General features: G+C 33.1%; 1 protein-coding gene across 3 annotated transcripts; it reads left to right on the top strand.

Moving 5' to 3' along the window:
* Positions 1-434: 434 nt before the first annotated feature.
* Positions 435-6,717, top strand: LOC104233066 (probable protein phosphatase 2C 35). Of its 3 annotated transcripts, XR_712515.2 has the most exons (5): positions 435-2,059; positions 5,257-5,388; positions 5,797-5,984; positions 6,070-6,137; positions 6,263-6,717. XR_712515.2 is itself a non-coding variant. In XM_009786374.1 (4 exons), the coding sequence occupies exons 1-4, from the start codon at positions 1,145-1,147 to the stop codon at positions 6,074-6,076; spliced, it is 1,242 nt and encodes a 413-aa protein (XP_009784676.1). In that variant the 5' UTR covers positions 436-1,144; the 3' UTR covers positions 6,077-6,717. The 3 variants fall into 3 exon arrangements, 1 of the variants encoding a protein (XP_009784676.1); XR_712516.2 differs by having other exon boundaries at positions 5,801-5,984; positions 6,070-6,717; XM_009786374.1 differs by having other exon boundaries at positions 436-2,059; positions 6,070-6,717.
* Positions 6,718-9,502: the final 2,785 nt, after the last annotated feature.

The following is a 9,502-nucleotide window of genomic DNA, read 5'->3' as shown; positions in this document are numbered from 1 at the left end:
GTATCCATCAAATCTTCGAATGACTTGATAACACAGCTCAAAACTTAAGTCGATAAATACTCCCTCTATTTCAATTTATATGACATATTCTGATTCAACAGTTTAAATTTTTTTTTAAAAACTTATAATTTTAAAAGATTAAAAGGTAAAAGCTTTATGAAACTAATATAAAATTTGTATGCATATAAAAGCTTATAATAGTAAAATTAATAAAATATAAAGTTTAAAACTATATTATTTTTAAATATAAAAATTATATTTTATTTGAAATAAATTAATAAAATAATATATTACTTAAATTGAAACGGGCGAGAATATTAAAATAGTATATATGTCCAAGGGAGACCTTAAATAAAATGAAAAAAGATAGAGTAAAAAATAGTGTAAGTGTTCCGTGACATTGTATTTTCCTTTGTCTCAATGTGGTGTCGTATCCTCTGCAAAGACACATTGCTCTGTTTGCATGTCATTTCTTGAAAATTGAAAGGAAAGAGACATAATGGGCTCCTCTCCTCCTTCTTTCTCTGCCTCTGCACAACCCCCAACCCCCTATCCCCACATAAGCCAAATACTAGGCCACCATTTCCTATCCCTTTTAAAATCAACCATTTTATTCATCTACATTTGATTATCATTTTCCCAAGAACTGTTTGGAAAAAGGTGCCATTTTTCTTCTTGAAAGACCCCACAAACCCAAACAACACACGTTGTCTTTCTATCTCAATGTTCTTTTAATTAAAAGTACCAAACGTATGATCAGGGCTAAAAGTTTCCTTAATCCTTTGCTTGTGTTAGGGTCTTTATTTTGATCATTTCTTGTTCATTGGGTTTTGGGTTTGTTCCATTCTTGTCTAATTTTCTTCTACAAAGTATCCTTTTTTTAATCGTTTTTCCTGACACCCAATTCTGTTCCCAGACATAAATCCTTGTTTGTCTGCTTTGGTATTAGGGTTTGTTTTTTTCCTTGTTTGTCCCTATATTTCTCACGGGTTTGAATAAGAACCCCATTTTGGCCAAAACAATGCTGCTAATGGGTATGCAAATTTGACCTTCTTAGCCCAGAATTGTCTTGCTGTCTCGTTCTGGACTTTTTGCAAACAGTTGGTCTGCAACCCTGCTTGGTTCTTGAATTTTGTGTTGAGATATGGGTTGTGTACATGGGAAGTGTTGTTGTAGGTACCCAGGATCCTCAGATGGTGATAATAGGGAAGATTTGGGTACATATGCTCAAGCTCAAACACATATTCTTGCTGGCAGGTCAGTAGATAGTGCTCAAGTTCCTTCCCATAACTTTAAGTTAGAGTACTCTGTGCTTACCCAACGTGGGTTTTACCCTGAATCCCCTGAGAAAGAGAATCAGGATAGTTATTGTATCAGAACACAACTTCAGGGTAATCCAAATGTTCATTTCTTTGGTGTGTTTGATGGGCATGGACAGTTTGGTACTCAGTGTTCATTGTTTGTTAGGGATAGGCTTGTCGAGATTTTATCGGACGATCCTACATTGTTAGATGACCCTGTTAAGGCTTACAATTCTGCATTTTCAAGAACAAATGAAGAACTTCATAGTAATAGTGATATTGATGATTCCATGAGTGGGACAACCGCTATAACTGCTCTTCTTGTTGGAGACATGCTTTATGTGGCAAATGTAGGTGATTCAAGAGCAGTGTTGTCTGTTAAGGAAGGGAATAGGGTTGTTGCCAAAGATTTGTCTTCTGATCAGACACCATTTAGGAAAGATGAATGCGAGAGAGTGAAAAGCTGTGGGGCAAGAGTTCTTAGTGTTGATCAAGTGGAAGGTCTAAAGGATCCAGATATTCAGTCGTGGGGGGACGAGGAAACAGAAGGGGGTGATCCGCCAAGGTTGTGGGTTCAAAATGGGATGTATCCGGGGACAGCGTTTACGCGAAGTGTTGGAGATAGTACTGCTGAAAGTATTGGTGTAGTTGCTGTCCCAGAGGTGTCAACAGTACAGCTCACAAATAGTCATCCTTTCTTTGTGATTGCAAGTGATGGTGTCTTTGAGTTCCTCTCCAGCCAAACTGTGGTGGACATGGTAAGGCTTACTTTATTTAATGCTAAAATATACTGGAATTTATTTATTGTTTGTTTTAGTTCATCTTTATTGTTAGCAACCTGTCACTGGTGGTGTGGCTCTCTGCACTATTAATATCAGCATTTCTGTATGACATGCTATGTTTCATCAAGATAGTAGATGTCATTTATGTCAAATCTGAGCTAGTATTTTTATTTATTTCTATATATGTGTGTCTGTTAGTATATCTGTATGTATCTACCACGTGAAGTTCAATCTTGATGATATTTCCCCTAGTGGAAGCTATACTACATTAAGCTGAGATTCTTCTTACTTTGTTGCATTTGAGAGTTTCCAAATAAGATGCTTGGCATAAAATTGCATTAAGTCTGGACAATGGATGCAATGGAAAAGAATTGTAGTAAAAGAAAAGGAAGGGGAAATGTTAAAGAGATCAACTTTATACTTTCAGGTAGCCATTAAAAATCAAGTTGGAAGGATAGCACATTATTTTCTGAACTTTTGTCTTAGGTAAATCACTTTGGTGGTAGCTTGGAGCTTCTTGGACATAAAGCAGTGAACATCCCTTAATTTTGCTAGCTAACCTTTTGCAGTCTCTGTCTTTTAGAGTCTCACATATCCTACTGATCAGCTGTAGGACAGAACAGTGTCTAAGAATTGTCGTTTATGTTGTGCATTTCTTCAATTGAGTTGGTTTCTCTCTCACAAGTCTATTGGAAACACCCTTTCTACCTGCACAAGATAGGGGTAAGGTCCACGTACACACTACACTCCCCAGACCACACTTGTGGAAATATATTGGGTATGTTGTTGTACTTTATGTGGCACATTTCCTTGTTTGGAATGACTATTAGTCAAGCAGTTGAGCTTGTGTCATAGCCTATTTCAAGCTCTCCACTCTGACGTTATTTAGAGAAAATCCAAAGTAAGGGTTCCTGTTGGAATTTTAAGTTGCATATTTTCTTGAATAGTTAAGGGCGAGCCTAGGACAATATTAGAGTTGCTCCTTTGGTTACCTTTTGGTCATAGGTTCGTGGTACAGCAGCTTCTTTGTAAATAAGAGGGTAAGGCTGCATACTGCATAGGAATTTTGTGTACAGGATAAGCCCATTACCATTTCTTGAGTAGTTAGTAACTCCATGTAGTTTAGCTTGAGATAAGTTAGTATCTAATGAGAAAACATAGAAACTATTAGATTGCACCTCAGTCTTAATCCAGTTGTGGTTAGTTATATGAATCATCTATATCCACTTAGCTCAATCTAGACGTGTTGTACTCAAATATTCAATAATACTGTGAAGCTAGAGATTCTTTACATCTTGCAAATTATATTCCTGGCCAAAAAAAAGCGTTCTCGATTATATTTTGGTCTCAACTAGTTGGTATGTGCTACATGCATTATTTACTTCCATTCTGTTCTGTTTTTCACTAACTCACTTTGCCTGGTCGAGAGGTTATAGATCTTTTGAGACAATTTTCCCTTGTGATTTTAAGTCCACCTTCAATCATCATTGTGTTGCACCTATAGACCGGTGGATTTGGAGGTCTATGTAGCATGGCTAAACAATATTAGGCGAACTTCTCTTATTTCATCCTCTATGTCTGGTACTTGTACCTCCTGTCAAAATTTTGATTTCTAATCTTGTCGTATCTGGTTAATATCTGCATTTCTGCAAAAACATCTTTTGAATATGTTGGGACGTAGAGGCTCAACACTCACTCCATCATGATGTTGATGGTCTCATATGTAGAATTTACCGTTTGACTTCGTTACGTATATTCGATGACATAGCACTCCCTTATGTGCCACATTTTCATCTATCATACAATTCTCCTCTAGGAACGTGAAGCCAGACATATGAATTGTCTATCGAAACCAGCAAAGCAACAGTAGATAAATTAAATCAGATGAATTGTCTGCATTTACATTACAGTTTTTTTTAATCTCACTTCAATGCTGAGCCTATTATCTATTTAGAAGCAGGAGGAAGTTCTTGAAAGCTTTGCTTTTCTTTTTCTTCCACTTCTTTCCGTCTTTTTGATCTTCTCCTGTTGGTATCCTTTGTGTCTTGTTGATGGAAGACCAACTCTACTCATCATTTTTTATACTTATATGGCTTTTAGCCTTGTTAAAGGCTCACTTGAGGTGTGTTCTGGAACTAGGAGCACATCAAACCAGGTGTTTTGCTTCGCTTCGCTTCATGCGATACTCTGATGCAAGGACCAAGGTGATATGGCGTGCACCACATACCAAACTCTGCTTCTAAAGAGCAATATCAGCAAACATTTTGAATGAATATGTTAATAATTAAAGATAGGAAATAAGAAATTTAGTACGATAAAACTAGCTAAATCTCTTGACTTGAAAAGTCAAGCTAAAGATAAAATTAGAAACTTAAAATTGTATATGTTCATTGAATTGTAGAATATAAGATGGTTTCTGAACTTGATTGACGTAATTTTCACTTCATATATTTCAATTTATTACAAATTTTGTTTTCCATATTTTTTTTCCGTCCTTGTAGCTATTTTTTTCTTTCATTATGTGTGTATATACGTGTGTCCGTTTTTTTCATTTGTGCCTTTCTTTGTTAAATGCATTAATTGTGCTTTGCGCTTACAGCTACTGCATACCTTGATGCTCCCTCTTTTTTTCTTTTCTTTTTTTTACTCTTCGTTTTGACAACACTGGTAGCACTTCATATACAGGTGATTAGTGCTAGTTATGCCAACAAATTACTGGAACAAGTAAATTTTCTTTCCATATATTTTGTTGTCCTTGTAGGTATTTTTTTTCTTTCATTATGTGTGTATATATGTGTGTCTGTTTTTTTTCCATTTGTGCCTTTCTTTGCTAAATGCATTAATTGTGCTTTGCCTTACAGCCACTGCATATGTTAAACACCCCCCCCCCCCCCCAAAAAAAAAAAACCCCTTTTTTTTACTCTTCGCTTTGACAAAACTGGTGGCACTTCGTATTCAGGTGATTAGTGCTAGTTATGCCAACAAATTACTGGAGCTGAAAAAGCAGTTTTGTATTAAAGCCGGATCTTGTATTTTCTGATCATTAATTGAAATCATTGTTATCTATCTCCAAATATGAGCAGATAACTTTCACCTGATCTCATCCACCATTTGTCAAGTCATTGTTAACATTTTATGCCTAGTTTTCTATTTAACTCTTCCTTCTTGTGCAGGTAAATAGATGTGCAGATCCTAGGGATGCATGTTCAGCCATTGCTGGAGAATCATACAAACTGTGGCTAGACCATGAAAACCGGACAGATGATATAACAATCATCATTGTACAAATTAAAGCCCTAACCAATGTATGGACCATTTGATTCTTATTTGTCAATTTTGTTGTTTCTTTTCTAGTTCTCTGGATAGGAATTTGCATATTTATACTTTGCTTTCATTGCGTAAATCAGTATATTCCTAGTGTTAGTAGGAAGTATTAGGAACTTGATAGGTGGACTCTAGGAGCATCAGTAGCTAATATTAAAGGACTTGGTTCTTTCTTCTCTCATAGTGTCCTTTTCCGCCGCGGGAAGGGGGTATTATGTATTTGATCTACCAGCTTCTTTAAGAAAGAATCAAATTAATGTAGTTCCCAAATAATTTCTTGCCTTTGGTATTTCCATTATTCAAGATTACTTCCATGTTTCTGTTGCCTTTGGTATTTCCATGTTTCTGTTTACTCTTGGATTAGCTAATATATTTTGAAGTTGGGATAGTCAGGTGGTGGCGTCACAGCCAAATGGAATGGAGGGAAAACAACAAACACGCAGAAAGAAACATCGGAGATATATTTCTCTCCGTGTGCTTCGGAAGGTTATCGGTCTGTAATGAGTGAATTCTCTGATGTTAGCTGTTGTCATCCTGTTTCATCACTAGACCACAAAGTAGTAGTTTCATCTAGCTTGTGAGTTTCACTCTTTCCCTATTTTGCTCTGTTCTTTATCTGCATATTTTTCTTCAGTGATCACTTGCTCGTACTTCTCTTGCAGGGGTTGAACAAAGAAAAGACTTCCAAGGGTTTCCACGCATTCCCCCCATTGTAGATGTGCCTTAAATGGTAACTTCCCTCGTTTTCATAGTCCTCGATGGTTAGGTAAATACACATAAGAAGCAATGCATAAGTGGATGCACAAACTGATAGTATATGCTATACCCGTCCACACATTTGACTGAATATGACAGGTAGATGGACTGTGCATTCATTTATCAGTTGAATCAGTGTCCTTTCCCTTGTAAACAATTCCCTCTGGCTTCATTTCGTTGCTACTCAGTTTCCATTCCTGTGCATGGAACATCGATCAAAGATTACCTAGGTGGTTTATGGACTTCTTTACCCCGGGGCATTGCTTCTGTCAAGCTCCAAGTGTTAATACGGATGCTCATGTAGATGGCTTCGTGTTCAATATCTGAATCTTATTGCAGCAAAAAGAGCAAGCTATGTACTGTGTTCATCTAAACTTGTCAGTTTTAGAATGGCAATATTTCTACACGTCATTTCTACTTGGCTGCGGATGAACTTATTGTTGTATGAAGTATCAAAGTATGTTACACTTGGTATTAATTGGTCAAATTTGTATAGAGGAGGATCTTTGTGTTTGAATCAATTATGGTCATGTCTTCATAAGCAATTCCGTCGACCTCTTGTATGTATTTGCTAGTTCCTACCTTGATAATGTGATACTTTACGTTGCTGTTCAAGGAAATAAAGAAAGAAAATGATTACTTAACTAAATATGCTGTAGGTAAGGAGTCCCGAGAATTGTCTTTTTACAGGAAAGCAATTTTGTGACGACTATTAAATCCTTTCTAATAGTGTATCTTTTGAGTGCACTTCTTTTCCCTATTTTAAACTACTCCTTTAGGCCATATACAACTCCTTGAACTTTGCAGATTTTTTTAGGCACCTTTTCTAGGTGTGATATACTGAAAATTTATTTCTTATGACCAAATAAGAGGAAATTAGAAAATAATTTCTTCCTTGTGAAACAAATAGTTGTGAAAGGGTATATTTCTAACCGGGCGGCAATAAAAGTACTTTTTAGAAATCTAAGGTGTTTGTCCAAGATAGAGAAATGCTTCTGAGAACTTGCATAAGTAATTTTTTTGCTTTTGGGAAGAAGTTATAAATTCTAACTTTTTTCAAGAAGTAGAAAATTAATTTTTTTCAAGACAAAAATATCCTTACCAAAAATTTATATTTTTTAAATTATAATTTATTTATTTTTCTACCATTCATTTCTTTAGTTTTCTTATTTTTTAAATCATTTTTTGTTCTTCTCCTATTCTTATTTGAAATAGTCTCTCTGCTATAAATGGATTTCTTCTTTTATATAAGATTCATGAAGGAGATTTTAAATTTATACTGAACAATGTATATTGATATGTTTGAATTATTATGTAGACAAAAGTAATATCATAGACACAATATTATTTATTTGGAAAATTATATTTTATGCCAATTGAAATTTTAATATACTAATCTTATGGTACGCGCTTTGCGCGTGTACTCTATATTAATAAATATATAAATTTTAATAATTAAGTAATTATTATTAAATAATATATTTGAGTTCTTGAACTAAAAGTAAAAAAAATAATTTATTTATTTTTGTGTTAGGGGTTCGTGCTTTTATGCTTTTATAATAATATAAAAATATAAATATTTTTTTTTACTCGAACAACATTTTTTCTCTTTATCGATTTTTTGTATAATGTTTAAAAGTTATATTTAATAATTTAAAAATATGTATTTAATTAAGTATATGTCTCTCTTTTAATAGTGACAAACTGTATATATGATCTTCCCCTTATATCTATGAGTTCAAACATATTTCATATGGAAATGGCGTGAGCAAATATAAGGAAAAGAAAACGTCCTAAAATTATGACTCTTATTTCTCCCAGATATATTTATGTTAAAGTTCTAAATATTATGACTTCCTAAATAATTTAAATAAGAAAGTTTTTAATAATTTCAAAGTACTAAATATTAAAAAAATAACTAAATTACGATTTTGTCTAATAAGAAATCTATTTTTAAAGGGTAAAAGGGCGAACAATATTTTGCTGAGGATCTCCGTCTTTTAATATAGTGTAGATGTCCATTTACCTTTATTCAGATACACTTTATATAAAATTTCGTATAAAAAAGAGTAAGTATGGTTTATTTCTTACGTCAAATTGAAACGAATTTGATACTTTCTAAGAAATTAGATTGTATTCAAAGTAAATACATAACATCTCTAAAATTCAAAACGTAAGTAAAAAAGGGTTAAGAAAAGACTCCTAAAGTTTCGTTTGATAAGGATCAGTGTTCCCCAAAAGATTCCCATAACAAGAGTAGCTAGAATTTTCTTTTTAATAAAGTATGCTTCTCTTTAGTTACAATTCAATTACTTGTTGCAAAGATAATTTTCTCTTTTATTTATCTCAGATTTTAGCAATTGAACAAAATCTAATTCCTTCTTGCAAATATATTTCTCATTTATTTATGTATGAATTTTAGGAATGCATTTTTTCACTTTTCCTTTATTTATGTAAGAAATTTAGGAATGTTCTATTTTTCCTTGTAACTTGTAGATGAGGGTTTTTTTTAAACTTTTCGTGAGTACATTTTATATTAGATATTATACTTACACTCAATATATGTCTTTTTTATTTATATAAGAAATTACAAAATATTTTTAGATAATTTGGTCCCTTCTTGAAAAGATAATCTTTTATTTACGTTTAGGATATATTTTGTTTTTTCGTAAAAAAAAAAATTGTTTTGATACTTTGACATAAAAGAAAAAGGTTAATGAACATTTCTCAAAGGATCAAATTAAACAATAGAATATTGTTTTTGCTAAGTTTTGGTTATTAGAAAGGAAGAGAAAGTTTCCACAAGCTCTTCAGCAAAAATTTCAAGAGAAGATTTTCATAACAAAATAGATACATTTCCCTTCTTACGCAATTTTGTAGGAATTAAAGTTGAATACAAATTCCTAACTATTAGTATAGTCTAAGATACGGTTTTTTTTTCCGGGCAAAAAGGTGTAAAAAGTCAAAGTTGTATAATTAATAGGTTAATTCTTCTATAATAATAGTAAACTTCAAAAGTTCCAAGTATATTAGGACATCTTAAATAATTCAAATAAGAAAATATTTAATAAGCAAAGTTTTAGTTGATTTCAATTCAAATGATTATTTTGTCTAATGTGAACTCTATTTTATAAGGGTAAAAAAGGCGAACGATATTTCGCGAAGGACCTTCATACTTTTAATATAGTATATACTAGTTCCTATGTTCATGCTTTGCACGAATATCTTGAGCAATATCTTTTGTCAAATATTAAAAGACACGTTTAAGCAAAACAAAGATTTTGTTCATTAATGTTTTTTTGTTCCTTTGACTCTTCAATACATATATATAAGCCATAC

Source organism: Nicotiana sylvestris, chromosome 1 (genome assembly GCF_000393655.2).
Source record: "Nicotiana sylvestris chromosome 1, ASM39365v2, whole genome shotgun sequence".
NCBI classification, from domain to species: Eukaryota; Viridiplantae; Streptophyta; class Magnoliopsida; order Solanales; family Solanaceae; genus Nicotiana; species Nicotiana sylvestris.
This window is presented reverse-complemented; position numbering and strand designations above follow the sequence as displayed.